Source organism: Mytilus galloprovincialis, chromosome 12 (genome assembly GCF_965363235.1).
Source record: "Mytilus galloprovincialis chromosome 12, xbMytGall1.hap1.1, whole genome shotgun sequence".
Lineage (NCBI taxonomy): Eukaryota > Metazoa > Mollusca > Bivalvia > Mytilida > Mytilidae > Mytilus > Mytilus galloprovincialis.
Window position 1 is genome coordinate 77,720,194 of NC_134849.1, and position 20,837 is coordinate 77,741,030.

The 20,837-nt window shown below is 32.1% G+C and overlaps 1 protein-coding gene across 1 annotated transcript in view; it reads right to left on the reverse strand.

Annotated features, from left to right (window-relative positions):
• Positions 1 to 4,368: 4,368 nt before the first annotated feature.
• The window catches only part of LOC143054917 (uncharacterized), a 91,873-nt gene continuing 75,404 nt past the window's right edge, over positions 4,369 to 20,837 (reverse strand). Inside the window, exons 11-12 of the mRNA XM_076228015.1 lie at positions 7,853 to 8,321; positions 4,369 to 4,802 (exon numbers count right to left, since the gene is read on the reverse strand). Of these exons, the coding sequence (XP_076084130.1) occupies positions 4,768 to 4,802; positions 7,853 to 8,321 (504 nt within the window). The 3' untranslated portion in view covers positions 4,369 to 4,767. The remainder of the gene's footprint in view (positions 4,803 to 7,852; positions 8,322 to 20,837) is intronic.

The window sequence follows — 20,837 nt, forward strand, 5'->3', positions numbered from 1 at the left end:
TGTAAGTATTGACAGGATGTAACATTACTAGTTAGTATTATTTCTACTTATTATAAAAATTGAACAATTTTCAAATCTGGCAAATCGATAAGGACGAGAAAATCAATATGAAACAATAACAAACATGAAATCACATGAACTACAACAAGAGTAAAACCTGGTTACTTGACAAGATAAAATAAGATTGGTAAATTCTAATCTAAAACTATAGATCAACTCGTAACAAAGGATCATTCGTTTAATAACAATAATGAAACAAAATCAACGATTTCTTACATTGTTTATTACAGTTTGAGTAATCAAAATTGTTGCAGAAACGTTTTGTTAAAGAATTTTCTACCATTTGACACGTCCTACTGCCAGCAGATCTGCAGATCGAAAAAATAGAACTATTCTAACTGTCTCAGTTCCTAACTTTCTTTAGGAAGGTTGGGATTTAAGGCTGTCATATGTCTATATCATTGGTTTTTAAAACATTTGACCTTTAAAATGCTGTATCAGATAAATGTTATTGAAGTATCTACCTCAGTTCCCATGCAATGTTGGACTTCATGCTGTCAGGTGCAGGCATGGGGCAAATTACAATGCAATGTAATGCATTATATTACAATTAATTTGACAAAACCATGCATTAAATTCCAGTTAAAATTATATGCCTTTATCAAAGTAATGCATTAAATTACAATTACTTTTGCAAAGTGATGCATTGAATTACACATTACATTTATAAATTTTATTATCAAGTGAAAAGAAAAATCAAACATTTTAAAAAACAACATGAAGTCACAAAAGATTATAGCATATGCAGTAACTGTTCCATGTATTGCATTTAAGTAAACATGTAAAAAGTCTATTCAATACGATTATTACACTTTAACACCATTAGAGTTTCGAAGGTTTAATACTTGTTTTAACTTAAGGTAGATGGGGGTCTAAATTAAAATCCATAGAATTCGTTAATAATTTGTGACAATGTAGTTTATATCATACTTTTTTCGAAAATTAAAAAAAAAGTATGGGTCACCAGGCTTTTTTTCACGCTACAGGTTGTGCAAAATTGTCAAATTTTGTATAGATTATGGATGGAAAATCCAATTTTGTGTGGTAAAAAGAAAGCTACAAATTGAAAACAAAATTTTTAGATAAAATATGAGAAGATAGCGCTAATAATATGCTTTCAGATAAGAAAAAGATAAAAAGTAGGGTCACCGGACTCGTTTTCATGCTACATAATGAAATATGTAAATTCACAACACATTCTATTATAAAAGTTACCTTATCTGAGTTATCTCCTCTTATATCTGAGTTATCTTCCCTTATGTGGCAAAGTTGAAAAAAAAACATGAATCAAACAAACATATTCTGGGTGTTTTTGTAATATACAGCCGTAAATATGATAACACACATAATTTTCTATATTAACAAGAAAAGACTTTCACATGAATTACATACTTCTCTCGAAATTTGCCAATTTATAAATTGTTATTCCAATATACTACTAGTGGGTTAACATCCCTGCTAAGGATAACATCATGGCAGCGTCTGCGCGTACCCGCATGTGGGTACGAATAGTCAAATTGCCTTTCTAGGCTGCACGTACCCACATCCGGTTTTATAATAAAATGCCGTCGGATCGGGAATGAAACGTGAAATATATACAGAATTTGTTGCAATTAGTGAATAAATTGATTAAAACTACTCAGAATTTTTATAAATATACACATATATATATAGGCAAGTGAACAATTTTTTCTCAGTTAGTAAATATTCTTAAAATGGAAGAGAGTGATATTATAACTGCGGGGAAGACATTTCAGACTTATAATGAATTAGAAAGATTTGTACAGAACTATCAGGCGTTAAATTTCATACAATTGTATAAAAGAAATTCACAGTCTATAGCAGCCGCAGAGAAAAGAAGAACCGGGAGCACAAAAATTAAAGAAGATTTAAAGTATAACAGAATAAATTTTTCCTGCATTCATGGTGGGAAAAAAATTCCAAACAAATTCGACAGGAAAAAGGCCGAATACAAGGTATTTGTTTTAAATTGTAGTTTTTAATCGAATTTGCCGCGTTTCTTTTCAGTTTTTTTTTTTATGTCGATTATTTCTAGTTTTTGTATTGTAAATCGTTCTTGATATTAAGGATATGTCTAAGTTCAGTACTTTCCAAATGGAATGTCCTTTCCACATTAAACTTGGTGTAACTAAAGATGGGCAAAACCTGATTGTGAGGGAATCGCACTGTTCTCACAATCATGAGATCAATAAATGTCTATTTGAGCATCTGCCTAGACAAAGGAAACTAGATGACCATACACTAGAAGGTGTCAAAAAACATGCTTAAAATGAAGGCAAATAAAAAACTCCTCCAATATGATCTATCGTCAACTGGGAAAGTAGTGACGCTAAAAGACCTGCACAATATACACAAGCCTAAGACGCATCAATCAAATGTAGGCACATTAGCAACATTACTGACTGAGATGAGAAACGTGCCTGGTTAGTTTTTAGTTTTTTTTTTAATATTTACTATATTTTTTTTAAACATCAGGCCTAAATTAAAATATTGTTTGTTTGCACTTTTCCGACCCTATGTTTTGAAACAGGGTAGGTAGGTAGGTAAAATATTTTATTTTTTTCCCCAAAAAAATAACTTGGCTCGGTATATTATTTGTCATGGGTAGGCAGGTAGGTAAAATATTTTATTTTATAGATACAAAATCTGCATAATGTCATTTTTTTGTCCGTTTTGTTTTTGCAAATAAGTTTTCCGCTGGGACTATTAGTTTTGGAAAAAAATATATAAGAGATAACTTTGTACTGGTAAGATAATGTCCGGGCAGACATATATTACTAGTAGAAAAAGTCCCTAGAGAGTTACAAATTTCGTGTGTGCCTTTTTTTCCAATAAAAATGCTATAAGACTTAAAACTCAATTGTCAGTGCACGTATTTTGCATCACATTTAAAAATGATCTGTATGGAAAACTTGGCGATTTTACTGCCAGATATTCTCCACTTTACAGGGTTTTGTCACTTTTGGTTCATGTCAGATATAAATAATTTAGCGGCATCGTTAACATAATCATTCTGATTTGGGATCACAAAAGGCCATCCCTACATAGAATACAACGTCCGTTTACAAATTAGTTTGTACACACGTTAATACTTTTGTATCAAACGAACTTTTTTGTAAATGAACCCTGCTCTTTAAGTTTAAAGGTACAGAGTAACGTACTTCATATCATGATTCAGAAAGCGTTCAACATCGATTTCAAACAAATGCTTTGAAACTTCAAATGCAAGTGTTCATGTCAAACGCTCAGGTGATACCAAACGGACTGTACCTTATACGTAAAGATAAAACCCGAGGATTCCGGTAAAAAAGTTTTGAGCGGGAAATACAAATATAAGATTTTTGGTAGGAACGAAAAAATAAAATAAAATAAAATCTTGCTGGTAAATACAAATAAAAGATTTTCAGGCGGAACGAATTGATAGGGTCGGTCGGTAAAGGGCAAACAAACAATATTTTAATTTAAGCCTCAAACATTTTCATAGAATTCTTATTTCAAAAATTACATTGCCTTTTCGTGGCCTTTTACAGCTGACAATGGCATGCTCATTGTTGAAGGCCGTCCAGTGACCTGTAGTTGTTAATTTTCTATGTCATTTTGATCTCTTGTGGAGAGTTGTTTCATTGGTAATCATACCACATCTTCTTTTTTATAGGTTCTTTTATAGTTTATTTGATTATCTTTTTATAATTTTGTTCATTTTAACCTGAGTATGAATACCTGAAATATTTTATTATATATCAGGTGCAACAGTAGAAGTAGTAAAAGATGAATCTGGTGTTTTGAATGGAATATTTTTCCAGGATAAACCATTGCAAAATTTCTTTGATAAATATCCTGAAGTCTTACTTATTGACGCAGCATATAAATTGATTGACTTACGACTGCCTCGTTTTGTTCTTGTTTTATAAACTCAAGCTTTAATTTTAGTAGTTTTATATATTTTAAAATTTCAGTTTCTGTTTAACATTTTACTAAAAGATTATTTTAAAATATCATATGGGTATATTTTTAAATTATTAAAATGTTATTCTTTAAATTTTCATTGAAATTTTATAATAGTATTAATTTCTATCATGTTTTTCTTTTACAGGGACTGTACAGTTTCATTTTACATCTGACATTGTGCATTTAATTTTGCAATGTTTATTATGTATCATTATTTAAATAATACAATTTGAAAATACTATTTTTCATACTCTTCACTCTTTCTACCACGAAATCCCCATATTATCGATAATTTCCGTATATATTTCACGTTTCATTCCCGATCCGATGGCATTGTAATAGAAAACCGGATGTGGGTACGTGCAGCCTAGAACGGCAATTTGACTATTTGTACCCACATGCGGGTACGCGCAGACACTGCCTAACATCATACCCAGTAGTGCTCCAGATTCTAAATTCTCCATAAATAAATTCAGAAATCATTACAAAACTAAGGTTCTAACTCCCTTAGGCAAAATTGACCTTAGAAGATTTGGCCTATTTTTATGTCACTTTTGGTAATATAGGTCTAGACTTGTGTAAGCATCATACATCCTCGGTTTTCTTTATTTAGGTTTGAAATCTTACAGTTGGTACAACGACTAAAGTACGCCCTTTCCAGCTATAACATATTAATGCCTTCAACAGCAGTTTTATACAATGGTGGTTAAGAGTTGATGTTCTATTATGGTGATATATTCATTGTTGTTCCATTTCAATATCAATTGCCACTTCTGAAAATAAAGAAAAAAAATCATCACTACATGCACGAATTATAAATTACTGTTCAAATTCTATTTACCAAGAACATAGGTTTTTAGGATAAAGCTGAGTTTTGTGCATCCAGCTTTTGGGTTTTCGGCTTTGGGCGTTCCTGATGTGGATATGTTTGGAAGTATGAGATTTCTATAGTGTTATTTCGACTTGTATACCCTTACATTTACAATTTGAAATTTGTTCTTTATTGGAAAAACGTTGATGTCATTATGTTTTACTATATATACTGTTGTTCAGTGGTTGTCGTTTGTTGAAATGGTTCATAAGTGTTTCGTGTTTCTTATTTTTTATACAGATTAGACTGTTGGTTTTCCTGTTTGAATTGTTTTACACTAGTCAATTTTGGGCCCTTTATTGCTTGCTGTTCGGTGTGAGCCAAGGCGCAGTGTTGAAGCCCGCACTTTTACCTATAATTGTTTACTTTTTACACATCTTGACTTGGATGGAGAGTTGTCTCATTGGCACTCATACCACATCCTCTTATTTTTATGTATGTAATTTTGTTTTGCATTTTTGTAAGAATGATGGTATGTTTGTATGCATATTTAAGTCAGCTGTGTTGTATGTTTGTAATGCACATTACACAGTCTAGGGTGCTGGGTCTTAGTTATTGTCAATTAAGTTTACCAATGATGTCCGTTTGGATTTTCACCAATTTTATCAATATAACAGAACTAAGCTAGCTTTAAAACCAAGTTTAACCCCCATTTTATTTCTGAAAAAGCCTGTACCAATTAAGGAATATGACAGTTGTTTTCCTTTCGTTCCGTGTCCGACAAAAGGAGTTTCAATTTTTGGTTATTGAGGAAACATTTTATTTTTGTGGATATTTAATTTTATGTTTGTGCCAGAGTCTGCATGCAAGTCTATATAAAGTTTGTACTTAGTATTTAAATTCGTTTGTTACCTTCACAACAAAATCTACAAATTTGTGTAACACACGCAACAAATTAACGATCAGTTTCAAACTTTTGTAAAGACAAGAAATGTTCAAGTCAAGCACCAAACCTCCCAAACTCAAGACAACCTGACAAATACGTGCTTTTTCTGGATATAAGATAGTTATTATGCATCTTTTTATATGATAGATGGATGATTTATTATTAGAAAAACTTTTTTTTTCTTTTTAGTCCCTTTAATCTTAAATGAAAGTATTGAAAACTAGAGGCTCTAAGGAGTTAACTTGATCCATATGCACATTCAACAAATGACACTATCATATATTGTAGGCGAGAAAAGAATTCATGACAAAACTCTCAGTTTTGTTGATATTGTATTACTGATCGTTTATTCGTTTCGTTTTTCTTTATCTTTTTTAATTTTTGCTGAAAACACAAAAGAGGGTAAAAAAAATTCTCAACTAAGGGCATTAGTGATAGTCTTTTAACTATATCGACAAAATTTGACTTGTTAGTAAATCTTGTCTTGTTAAATCAATTTTGCATATTTAAGTTTCTATCTATCTATTATAATTTGTATCATATATTACATATATATTGTAATTAAGGAGTCATTGGACAATTTCCACAATATTTGTATTAATTGTAGATCTTGTCTTGTTGATCATTTTTGTCTATTTAAGTTTCTATCTATCTATAATAATTTTTAAGATATAAGGCAAAACGCAAAAATTTGGTAAAAATTTGTCATCAAAGGACCATAACTCCAATAAGGATTCGACTGACGATTTCAACCATTAGACTAATTTGTAGAACATTTCTAGCTGATAATTTTTGCATTTAAAGTTTCTCTCTATCTATTACAGTTTTCAAGATAAAAGGCAAAAATGATAAAATAAAAGGTAAAATTTGTAATTTAGTACAATAACTCCTATAAGACAATGTAAGAAATCGTCTGACAGTTTTGACATAAATAGACAATAGGTAGAGCTCAATATTCTGAAAATTTTTCCATTGTCAGATTTTATTCATTTATAATGGTTTTCAATATAATAGACACAACTTGCATTTTACCCCTATGTTCTATTGTTAGCCGTTTCGGCCGTCTTGGTTGGAAGGCAGAACCATCGGACAAATTTTTTAAACTAGATATCTCAATAATGATTGTGGCCAACTTTGGTTATATTTGGCCAAGAAGTTTCAGAGGAGAAGATTTTTGTAAAAGTTTGACATCAACTACAGATGTCGACGACGGACGCCAAGTGACCAGAAAATCTCACTTGGCCCTTTTGGCCAGGTGAGCTATAAGGTTTCTGTATGGAGTCCTCAATTGCATTACATTTAAAAAAAGAATTTCTGTTCTCTTGAATTCTTTACAATAAAAGTGAAAAGACAAATCTTTATATCTTCACAACTGAATGCATATATGATAGCTTATCTTTCAAAAAGAAAACAGTATTAAAATGCCATAAAGATGTAGTTAAGCATACTTCAACACACATACTCAGACAGATGGACAGAGAGAGTTTTGCCGTAAGGGCATAACTTTCAGGAATTTTCAGTTATTAATATTTTCAACTATGTAATTGATATTGCTTTGAAACTGTTTTGAGCACCACTGATTTGTCTTATGTAGACGAAACAAGCATTTGGAGCACTAAATTATATGCCTAGTACCTTTTGTGAATTTTTACAATCACTGGGTCGATGCCATTGCTTTATGGACGTTTCGTTCAGGAGGATATCACTAACCCAATAGTCATCACTGATCAAGTGACATGACATTTTGACTCTTAATAAACTTTTGATTAAAAGTTTTAAATATTCAAATCACTAAGTTTTTTCTACTAAATTGCATAAAGCATATTAGGCATAACATTTCGAAGTTTTTAATTTATTAATATTCTTCAAATCTGTTATTGTTTTGAAATTTCAAATGTTTTTGTTCCAGCACAACTGGTGAGTATAACGTAAACGATATGTGCCTTTGGCATACCAAATTATAGGTCTCGTATCTTTAATTGATTTTTCGTTAGAACAATTCAATACCAATAGACAATCTTTGTATTTTAATATTATGGAAATCTATCAAATGAAAGTTAGTTTACCTAATTTGAATTCACTTATAAACTGTAGCTTAATACATTTCATTTCCTCTTTAGAAACTTGTTTGTCCATTATTTCTTTTAGTCGGTCTGTATACAACGTTGTTGGTTTATTATGTAAATCGAATCTCTTCACAAGATCAACAATTATAATGTACGACTCATTAAACCGTATATCATCGAGTGTGAATGTCCTCGAGTGTTGTAGGTCATTCCGTAAAAGTCGTATGCGTTCAATATCATCTCCAATAGCTATGTCTGTAACCTGAATATTCTGCCATGTTCCTCCCCACCGATTACTAGGAATGTTCTTATTCAGTCTTCTGAGCTCCTTGTACAAGTACGTTATATCACATTTACTCCTAGGAGGCAGGCAAGGTTTATCTGACCTCAATAGATCATATAAAACATCAGCAAGAATATTCAGCACAATCATCCCCATCTTTGCAAAATTTATCTCCTCCTTTGAAAACTGAAAAAATAAATCAAAAGCTTAATCAGAAGTGATGTAAAATATGTACAGGACAGTATCACGATAAAGTCTGATCATTCATAAATGATTTATTTAAACTATGCTAAATCTTAAAAATAGTGCAACAAAAAACAAAACAATGCAGTACACAAATCATCTTGATCAATATTGATGAACCGAAAAAAGTATAAAAAGAAGTTAGTTAAAATATAAAAAAAGAAGTTATTAAAATTCACACCAGTTTAAAAACCACTTAAGGTAACAGGTACATAAATGGCTTGTCCGGCGATTTTGAAAAGAAATTGCATACACGTAGAACTTATAAAAAGATAATGAAAAATCAAAAATTTAAGTTTGTCACCGATCTAATTTCCGAGTTCCAGACATTTGAAAATTGTTAGGAAACAACATAAAGTACATTGATATACATGTAACGTCAAATTTAAACCAAAAATACGAAATTTCAAGCTTTAGTTATTCTGGAGTTTAAACCAATATCCTACGATTTTTCTATAAAAATCAAATGTTTTTAAGGGATTATTTTCCTTTCTTTTGATATATAATTTTCAGGGGGTTACCGAACGACTTTTTTTATATATCAGCCGTTGAAAGGGTGTTGCTGAAGGGAAAAGAGAAAAAAAATCATGACGTCGCCGAAAAGATTATGCAAGGTCAAGGCTATATATCAGCAGAATTGTAAAGCCAACGACCGCTTCATTATAATTTGTTTGGCTATTCAAATTCGCTATATAGAGCATATTATTCCGTTTAAACAAGAATTGATTTCCTGTTTTTGTTTTTTCAGTGATAATACGAGATCCTTTATATGTATTAATAACGTATTTCTGGAATGATTAAACACAGTGTCAAAGGACATCTTTAAAGTGTTTTTTTACATATTTAACAGAAACAATAAAAGATCTGTCATTAAAATAGATTCTCCGAATGACGATAGACATTCAATGTTCACATTTTAAGACCAGAATTTTGCTGCTTAAATTCACAATAAGGGAGGCGAAATATACCGCGCAACGAAAAATTCAAACTTAAAAGCCGAAAACATACTCACAATGCAATTGGAAAAATAAACGAAAAACGGCCAAAAGACAAACAATAGTAAATAAATGAGGAAATGTGTCCATGGGATACAGATGATGCCCGCGCTTGCATATAATGTTATAATAGTTATCAAAGGTACCAGGATTATAATTTAGTATGCCAGACGTGCGTTTCGTCTACTTAAGACTCATCAGTGACGCTCATATCAAAATATTTATAAAGCCAAACAAGTACAAAGTTGAAGAGCATTGAGGATACATAACTAAAAATCTGTAAAAGTGACGTTATACAATTTTGTATTTGTTCTTAGTTTTGTGGTAATCAGTTAACATTTGGTTGAGGCAAACGAAAGTTAGAGAACGGAAACCAATTTTGGGACGGACGGACAAACGGATAAGTATAAAACTTAATTCCCCCTCCGCTACAGCGGGTACATTAAAAAAACCACAACAGTAAACTTTTATTTCCCCAATAGTTGCAGGAGGTCATGCATATAAAATATATAAAATTATGTTTCAATGGCACGAAAACACAACACAAGCATGAACACATACTTCGATCCAGATAGTACTGGTCATTTGCAAACTTAAATGGTGTGTTTAATATGACACGAAAGAAGATATGGTTGACAATGTTTTCTCGGGTTACCAACTCCCCAACTCAGCTACATGCATGTTGTATTTATAAATTGTTCAACACAGACTTTGAACACACACTATATGACGTTCTGATAAATTTATCCAGACTAGATTTTGTGAACTGTAATGATCAAGCTAACAATGTACTGAATAGAAAAGCTGCATTGATTTTAAAGAACCGTCTTCGAGGGAATTCAAACGTATTAATAAGATGTTGCAGCGATTGGAAATCGCCAATGACATTCTGTTACTCGTAATTTATGCCAACAATATTCTTGTTCGTACTTTAGATTTTTTTGCATAGTTTTATTTATTGCGAAAATTTCCAGTGAGAAGATATACGTTAAGCAAATATAAAAACTATAATTTTGAATTTTTATAGCTGCATTTGCACATGTATTAAAACAGTATGACTATCAACTAAAATCGAAAAACTTTAGTTCTGAAATTTGGCGCATTTTAAAATGAATTGATTGATGCACACAGAAATTTCTAAATCTTCAGTATAATATATGTACTTTGCTAATTATTCCATTTTTCAAGTGGCGGTAAAGAGTAATTTTCATGCAGCGGATCTCTATTTTTCCCTTGCTGTTTTTTCATGCTGCATGGAAGCTTGTTATTCACAATGTTCCATTATTCAAATTGATTGGAAAATTGGAAAGCAACGTTTTAAAATTTTAAATTTTCTCTCATTTTGAAAGACAGTTTTACTTTGCTTTTGCTTGCTGCGGAACTGTAGCTCTTAGGTCCTTCTGTAATTTTTTGACTATTTGCGAATATAAGGACCTAAGAGCTACGGTTCCGTAGCTACACTTTTGTCCGTGCATTAGGCCCCCATCCACATTTCGATTTTCGTTCAGTTTATTGTCCCTTTCTCTTGCTTACCCGTCTGAAGTTATTTACGACATTATATTTCACAAATTTCATGTCACACAGGTAGCAATTGAACTCTTTTGATGAAATATTTTTTTACTATAAATTATTTGTTTAAAAATAGTACTAGTCCATATCTCTTTCTATAATAATATTCAAGATAATAACCAAAAACAGCAAAATTTCCTCAAAATTACCAATTCAGGGGCAGCAACCCAACAACCGATTGACCGATTCATCTGAAAATTTCAGGGCAGATAGATCTTGACCTGATAAACATTTTTATCCCATGTCAGATTTCCTCAAAATGCTTTGGTTTTTGAGTTATAAGCCAAAATCTGCATTTTACCCCTATGTTCTATTTTTAGCGGTGGCGGCCATCTTGGTTGGTTGACCAGGTCACGCCACACATTTTTTAAACTAGATACCCCAAAGATGATTGTGGCCAAGTTTGGATTAATTTGGCCCAGTAGTTTCAGAGGAGAAGATTTTTGTAAAAGATTAATTTAATTTATGAAAAATGGTTAAAATTGACTATAAAGGGCAATAACTCCTAAACGGGTCAACTGACCATTTTGGTCATGTTGACTTATTTGTAGATCTTACTTTGCTGAACATTATTGCTGTTTACAGTTTATCTCTATCTATAATAATATTCAAGATAATAACCAAAAACAGCAAAATTTCCTCAAAATTACCAATTCAGGGGCAGCAACCCAACAACCGATTGACCGATTCATCTGAAAATTTCAGGGCAGATAGATCTTGACCTGATAAACATTTTTACCTCGTCAGATTTCCTCAAAATGCTTTGGTTTTTGAGTTATAAGCCAAAAACTGCATTTTCCCCCTATGTTCTATTTTTAGCCGTGGCGGCCATCTTGGTTGGTTGACCGGGTCACGCCACACATTTTTTAAACTAGATACCCCAATGATGATTGTGGCCAAGTTTGGTTTGATTTGGTCCAGTAGTTTCAGAGGAGAAGATTTTTGTAAAAGTTAACGACGACGGACGACGACGACGACGACGGACGACGGACGACGACGGACGACGGACGCCAAGTGATGAGAAAAGCTCACTTGGCCCTTCGGGCCAGGTGAGCTAAAAATTGACTATAAAGGGCAATAACTCCTAAAGGGGTCAACTGACCATTTCGGTCATGTTGACTTAATTGTAAATCTTACTTTGCTGAACATTATTGCAGTTTACAGTTTATCTCTATCTATAATAATATTCAAGATAATAACCAAAAACAGCAGAATTTCCTTAAAATTACCAATTCAGGGGCAGCAACCCAACAACGGGTTGTCCGATTCATCTGAAAATTTCAGGGCAGAAAGATCTTGACCTTATGAACAATTTTACCCCCTGTCAGATTTGCTCTAAATGCTTTGGTTTTTGAGTTATAAGCCAAAAACTGCATTTTACCCCTATGTTCTATTTTTAGCCATGGCAGCCATCTTGGTTGGTTGGACGGGTCGACGGACACATTGTTAAAACTAGATACCCCAATGATGAATGTGGCTAAGTTTGGTTTAATTTGGCCCAGTAGTTTCAGAGGAGAAGATTTTTGTAAAAGTTAACGACGACGGACGACAGACGACGGAAGAAAAGTGATGGGAAAAGCTCACTTGGCCCTTTGGCAGGGATCGAATTTAAGCTTTTTTGTGTACTGGCCAGCCGGACAAGTGGACTGAAAACTCTACTGCTCCGGCTCCAAATCTACTGGTCCTGCAAAAATAACATTAATTTGACAAACACTAATATAAATGACAGATGTTTAGTTTTATTTTGATGCTTTCGTTTACAGAAGTTAGACACTAAAGGAATAGTCTTTATTCTGATTTTTATAAAGGCTTTGGTAATCTCAATGATTTTCTTTATCAAAATCAGGATCAAGGACAGAAAAAATATCAACTTTGTCTTTTGTCCGGCGGTTTAACTCCTTCCAAAAATTTCCACATTTTATATTGTTGTGAAGGACGCTCACCCGAGATATTAATTAACTTGATCAATTGTTATACCCCCCAGTACCGTGTAATTGATTTTACAGTCCATCTAGTGTACATTAAAGATTATCCGTTTGTTATGTTGAAAAAAAAGAGATCATCATAGACCTTTTAGCAGACCTTCTCGTGAAAAAAAAACCCCAATGACAACTTTTAACTGAATTAAACAAAGAATTATAAAAAAAACTCATTTGAACACTCATAGTATATCTTTTTAGTATTATTGTATGTTATAACTTTGTTTTTTTTGTGTTTTTTTGCCATTGTGTATTTTGAAAATCTCTAAATTCGGTTTTTTTCTATGTTGTTAATTGAATGTCCCGGTCAATCTGCACATGGCTAATTTGCATATTAGGTATTCCAGGTAGACATGCGCAAACAAAACCGGATGTTTTGACTCGTGCAAGCTAATCAGACATAAACACTGATAGATTCATTACAGTAATATTGCCTACTCTAAACTAAATAAATACACAATATGTGCCTTTCGAGAGTATTTAGGCATAAGGTAATCCAGTTACGTAACCTGTTTGAACTTGTCCAATTGGTGAAAATAGTTTTATAAGTTATAAACGTGGTCACTGGCGGTAGATCATAAATCCACATGTCAAGATACATATCACCACATGTTGCACTTTTTCCCTTTTTCAAAGAGCCCTAAATATAAGTAACATGTCACTAAAGAGTATTTATAAACTCTAGTATCTTTAAAAAAAAACAACATGTCAACCTGAGAGACAAGTCACAAGCAAATAGTTATCTGCTTTCCACAAAAAAGGGGGCACCCCTGTCAAAAATAACAAATACTCAATTCAAACTTCCGAACCTTAATCAAACATTATCTAAATTAACTGGGAAATAGATTTTACACCATATTTAAGGTTAAAAAAAACCTGTTCTTTTAGAGGCTTGAAGAAAACCGACAAAAAAAAAAAAAAAAAAAGAAAAATTAATAAAAAAGATTTAGACAAAACTATATTTTGTTTACATAAATGGCTGGGGAAGAAGGAAACCCACTGTATCTTAGTTACTTAATTTATTTGATTTAAATTGTATTTTCTGCAATACCATGAAACGGGAGCTTTTTGGTAGTTATTGTTTAAATGGTTGGAAAAAAGCATTTTTATGTCACTTTCATTTCTCTCTATTTATTTGTACTTTATTTTTTTGTATTGCTCTGAATATGTTTATTGACTGTATAATTTTAGATCATTTATCCTTTACAATTGTAAGTGATATAAAATATGGGTAGTTTGAAAATTGGTTGCATAAATTGTAGAGGCCTGTCTTCTGATAAAATTAAAAGAAGAGATATATTTAGTAAATGTAGAGAAAATTATGATATGGTTTTCTTGGTAGATACTCACTGTAAAAAAGAACTTGAAAAGTATTGGCAAGCAGAATGGGGGTATAAAATAATATTTGGGTCGCATACCACGAGCAGTAGGGGCGTGGCTATCTTATTTAGAAGCACTTTTTCTTTTGAAATTTTTGGACAGAAAGTGGATCAAGACGGGAACTATGCAATTCTAGATATAAAAATTTTCAATCATAGAATGACAATAGCAGTAGTATATGGACCCAATGAGGACAAACCAGTTTTTTATGAAATACTCCAAAGAGATATTGAAAATTTTGGTAATACTTCAGTAATAGTGGGGGGTGATTGGAATTTACCACAAAATTATGATATGGATACTTTAAACTATTTGCATAAAAATAATCCTAAAGCCCAAAAAAAGGTTAATGAAATGATGTCAGAAATAGATCTGGTTGATGTTTATAGGGAATTATACCCAGAGAAAAAGAGGTTTTCCTGGAGAGGACCTAACAAGAAGCAGGCAAGACTGGACTACTTCCTTGTCTCATCTGATTTTCAACCACTGATAACCTCGTGTGATATTGGTGTTGCATATAGGTCTGATCACTCACCTGTATCTCTGTCCATTCAATTTAATACAAATGAAAAAGGCAAAGGGACGTGGAAATTTAACAATGCTTTATTATACGACAAAGAATTTATTGCTAATACTAAAACTTGTATTGCTGATTGTATTGATCAATATAAAATAGTTGATTCTGAAAATAGGGAAGAAATAGAATTTTCCATTTCAGACCAACTGTTTTGGGAAACATTAAAACTGATGATACGAGGAAAAACAATATCTTACTCATCTTTTAAAAAGAAAGAACGCAGTAGGGAAGAAGAAGAACTAGAAAATCAATTGAACAATTTGAATAATAATGAAAATATAAATGATAAAAGGGAAGAAATTACACGTATTGAACTTCAGTTAAGGTCTTTAAGAGAATCTAGAATAAAAGGGGCAATAATGAGAGCAAAAGCAAAATGGCAAATTGAAGGAGAGAGAAGTACAAAATATTTCTGTAATCTAGAGAAAAGAAATTATATTGAAAAAGTAATTCAAAAATTAACTTTAGATAATGGTGAAACTATCACTGATCAAGCAAAAATTCGTGCGGAACAAAAGTTATATTATGAGAATCTATATTCATCCAAGAAAACACTTATAAATAATACACACAGAGCTAATTTCTTTTCTCTGGAAAACCCATTTATAAAAACTCTCTCTGATGAACAAAATATTAATTTAGAGGGGGAACTAAAAAGCTCAGAAATTCATAATGCATTAAAAAATATGAAAAATGGAAAATCTCCCGGTCTGGATGGTTTTACAACTGAGTTTTATAAATTATTTTGGCACGACATTAATCCTTTCCTACTGCGTTCTTTCAAAGAAGCATTTCAAGGAGGTAAATTATCAATTTCACAAACACAAGGTGTTATTACCTGTCTACCCAAAGATGGTAAACCAAAACATTTTCTAAAAAATTGGCGACCTATTTCACTACTTAATGTAGACTATAAAATAGTATCAACATGTATTGCAAATAGAATTAAAAAAGTCCTAGATCACCTGATTAGTGAAACTCAAACTGGCTTTATGAAAGGCAGATATATTGGTGAGTGTACAAGACTTATATATGACCTCTTGAAAAAAGTAGATGAGGAAGATATTCCTGGCTTGCTTGTTTTGTTGGACTTTGAAAAAGCTTTCGACTCTCTTGAGTGGAACTTTATATGTGAAACCTTGAAATTTCTAGGTTTTGGTGACACAATAGTGAAATGGTTCACAACTCTTTACTACAATTCAAAAAGTTGCATTCAAAATAATGGCTATCTATCTGATTTTTTTGTAATAGAGAGGGGGGTACGACAAGGGGATCCACTGTCTCCCTATCTTTTTATTTTATGTTTGGAACTGCTTAGTGCATCAATAAAATATGACAACAACATTAATGGTATAAAGATTAAAAACTCTGAATTTTTACTCAGTCAGTATGCTGATGATTCGACTTTGATCCTGGATGATAGTGAAGAATCTCTCAACAGTGCTCTAAATAAGATAGACTTGTTTTACTCATGCTCTGGTTTGAAGGCTAATTTTGAAAAAACCCAAGTTATATGGATTGGGGCAAAAAGGGGCTGTGGTGAGGAGCTAAACACAAATAAAACAATAATATGGAACCATTCAGGAAATTTCAAACTCCTAGGCATTCAATATTGTTTGTCAAAAGTTGATATATGTGTTGATTATTATTTAGAAAAAATTCAAAAAGTAAAAAATCTTTTAAGTGATTGGTCATTCAGAAATATTACTATATATGGGAAAATTGTAGTTGTGAAAACTCTCGCCCTACCAATTCTAATTCAATGTTTTACTGTTTTACCAGATCCATCCCCAGATATATTAAAGCAGTTACAAGCTATGCTATACAGATTTGTATGGGATGGTAAAGGGGACAAAATTAAAAGAAATATACTTATCTCAAATTACGAGGATGGTGGTGTAAAAATGCCACATATTGAATCATTTATAAAATCACTTAAGTTATCATGGGTTAAAAAAGTTTTAGACCCCACAAATTATTCCTCATGGAAAGTTCTATTGGCAGATCACCTTGAAATGAATGGTGGAGAGAATATGTGGCATTTATCAAAATCAGCACTCAATGAAATTAAAAAAGAATTTAACCCTTTTTGGCAAAATGTAATTTCATCATTTGCCTCACTGTGTGAACCTCTGACCACAGCCCCAAGTGATATCTTGTCTCAACCATTGTTTTTAAATGAAAATATTATGATTGATGGAAAAACAGCTTTTTATAAAAGGTGGATACAGAATAATGTATTTTTCATAAATGATCTCATTAAGGAAAATGGAGAATTTTACAATTATGATGAATTTATTAGAAATTATAATATAAAAACAACTTTCTTAGAGTTCTATGGACTAATCTTGGCTCTTCCAAAGGAATGGAAGAATATTATTCATTCACAAGTATTTCTCAAACTAAATACTGTCAGTCACAAAATTGTTACCGCCATAAAAACAGTTGATAAAGTATCAAAACATTTGTATAAAATTTTTCTAGATAAAATAAAGGAAACCCCATCACGCATACAAGAGAAATGGAAAATAAAATTGGGAATAGATATTGTGGCCGAAGAATGGAATTATTTTTTTAGTCTTCCTTTACTTATTACTGAAGATCCCACATTAAGGGCATTTCAATACAGATTACTTCATAGAATTATAGGAACAAATGTTTTACTTATGAAGTGTAAATATAGTGAAACAGAACTGTGCACTTTTTGTACAGAAACTAAAGAAACATACATACACCTCTTTTTTGAATGCAGATACGTTCGAACATTCTGGCTTAATTTTTTTCAAAAGTTAGAAGATGTATGTAATGTAAGCTTTCTCCCAACCTTATCAAGTATAATCTTGGGTGTTAATTATCACCTATTTAAAGATATTCTTAATACATGTATTCTAATATTGAAGAGATATGTTTATTTATGTAGAGTTAGATTTACAGTCCCATCTGTTGCTGAAGCAATTGAATGGCTTAAATATTATTATAGGGTTGACATGGTCTCTATGAATTTGTGCTCTACCAATAAAGCAAAAAGAATAAAAGAAAAATGGTCAAACATTAATAATATTATCAAGAAATAGAGCTCAATACAGATGTATTCTGTATTCTTTGTACAATGTATTTTATAATTTATAACAAGTATGGTAAACCATATGTTTAGGATTTATAGCAGAATAATTTGTTTGTACATCTTTATTTGTAGATGAGATTTGAAAATGATATGAAAATAATAAAATATATATTACAAAAAAAAGATTTTACAGGTAAATTGTTTTGTAAACAAACGGAGATTGCGATGCAATCAGTGATTTTTATCGACAAATTTCTACTGGTCCGCCGGACCACCAGCTGACAAAATCTACTGGTCCGACGCAAATTTTACTAGTCCCGGACTACCGGCCTTTGGGCCAGGTGAGCTAAAAACAAATACTTATACATAATCTTTGTATTACATGATCGTGTAAAATGTTCGCATATTTTAAAATTTTTACGATTCATAAAATTTTTACGATTCATAGTATCCTAAATACCGTCAATTTCTATTCCACTATGAACTGCTTAATGTTTAAAACGATATTTTGTCATCAAATGCCTTATAAAATAATACATCATCATATACGCTTATATATATTTTGCTCGCTGGACCAAATGCCTGGAGCCTATTGTTTTACCCGTGTCCGTGCGACTGTCTGTCTCGCACTTGGTATACAGGTGCAATACCACCATTGATTTTCCCCTATTAGTCTTTGTTAAATTTGTGCAGAACTTATCTTTGTTTCAAATAAAGAAATACTTGGTATGAGTAAAGTTTTATCCTGTCCAGTACTATAGTTATAAGAAAACAAGAGTGCACACGCCAAAACGTCTCGCCTGTTTTACTTATCATTGAATTTATGTTGAAAGTCTGTAACATGAAGATTTTACCACAAATATCACATAAACATAACATTATCAATGTTCTATGATAATGAGGTCATGGTCAGATGAACCAGGCAAGACAGACATGTACAGCTCACAATCATTTATTACACCACATATAGTTGCATGTCCTGTTGCTTATAGTATTTAAAAAAAAAGTAAAATCACAAAAATACTAAACTCCGAGGAAAATTCAATCGTAAAGTCCCTAATCATATGGCAAAATCAAATGACAAAACACATCAAACGAATGGACAACAACTGTCATATTCCTGACTAGGTACAGGCATTTTCAAATGTAGAAAATGGTTGATTGAACCTGGTTTTATAGCGCGAAACCTTTCACTTATATGACAGTCGTGTCAAACTGATAGACTGACAAAATTACAACAAGAGGCTGTCACAATGACAGCAAACCGGATTTATTAACATTTATTTTTGTCCTGGCAATATCACAAGAACCATAACTGATGAACGGAGAAAGTGAAAATCGTCAATATCAAATTTGACCTGCATTTTGTCATCAGTATCAACATATTAAAATTTGAAATAGCTTCGGTTGAATGGTTAATGAGTAAATGCAACAACATGAACCATAACTCCTGAACGGTAAAAGTCAAAATCGACATTATGAAACTTGACCTCCATTTTGCCATCAGTAACAACATATTCAAATTTAAAAAGCTTTGGTTGAACAGTTCATGCGTAAATGCACGGACACGACTGGAAATGCCATTTTTCAATCTTTCAAGAACCATAACTCCTGAACGGTAAAAGTCAAAATCGTCATTCTTCAACTTGACCTTCATTTTGTTGTCAGTAACAACATATCAAAATTTTAAAAGCTTTGGATAAATTGTTCATGAGTAAATGCACGGACAACATTTGTTTGACGCCCGCCCACCCGCCCGCCCGCCGTTCATCCCCAAATCAATAACCGACATTTTTGTCAAAAAAATCTGGTTAAAAATGTATAATTGACCTTATGAACCATGAAAATAAGGTCAAGGTCAGATAATGATGATAATACCTGCGAGACAGACATGTACACCTAACAATTATTTCATACACCAAATATAGCTGACCTTTTACTTTAAGCATTTCAAAAACTGACTTAAAACACTAAAACTTACCTAACCAATGAACCATGAAAATGAGGTCAAGGTCAATTGAAACATATCAGACTGACATATACCTCTTGCAATCATTTTCATACACCAAAAAATAGTTGACCTACTGCTTATAGTACTTGAAAAACAGACCAAAACAAAAAAAACTTAGCATTGACCAATGGACCATGAACATGAGGTCAAGGTCAGATGAAACCTGCCAGACTGACATGCACCCCTAACAATCATCCATATACCAAAAAAAAGTTGATCAATTTGTTATAGTATTTGAAAAACTAACCAAATCACAAAAACTTAGCATTTACCAATGAACAGTGAAAATGAGGTCAAGATCAGCTGATACCTGCCAGACAGACATATACCAATAACAGTCATTCCAAACTAACAATATCAGAATGGTATTTGTAATGTTATTTCCATTCCCATTTTGGGTTTAGTTATATACTAAGATTTAATAAAGCATTCTTCTTTCGTCCTTAAACAGGGTTCACATTTAGATACTCAGAACTAAATCTTCAACCAAGCTAGACAAAGTTTAAAATAATGCCACATGCATAAATAATAAGTGCTTCAAAATATGATAAAGTAAGCAGTGTTGTAGAAGAACACACTGAATTGATTGATTGACGGTTGATTTACGTCCAGTGGGAAATGTTTCATTCATGAAAGGCAAAAGGTTGGGTCAAAAAGATCGTGAATTATGTAAAAATGACCGAAAAAGCCTTGAAAACTAAAAAGTATATGACCGTTTCATGCTTTGCCCAGCCGGACTTTTACCGGACATTATACAAATGACCGGAATATATGACCGTTTTGGAAGCCCTGAAATTTGTTACATATTTTTTTTCAATACCTCTGAGTAAAATTTATGTTAATCTGGATTCCCTAACATCACACGTTTTCTGACAAACAACTTA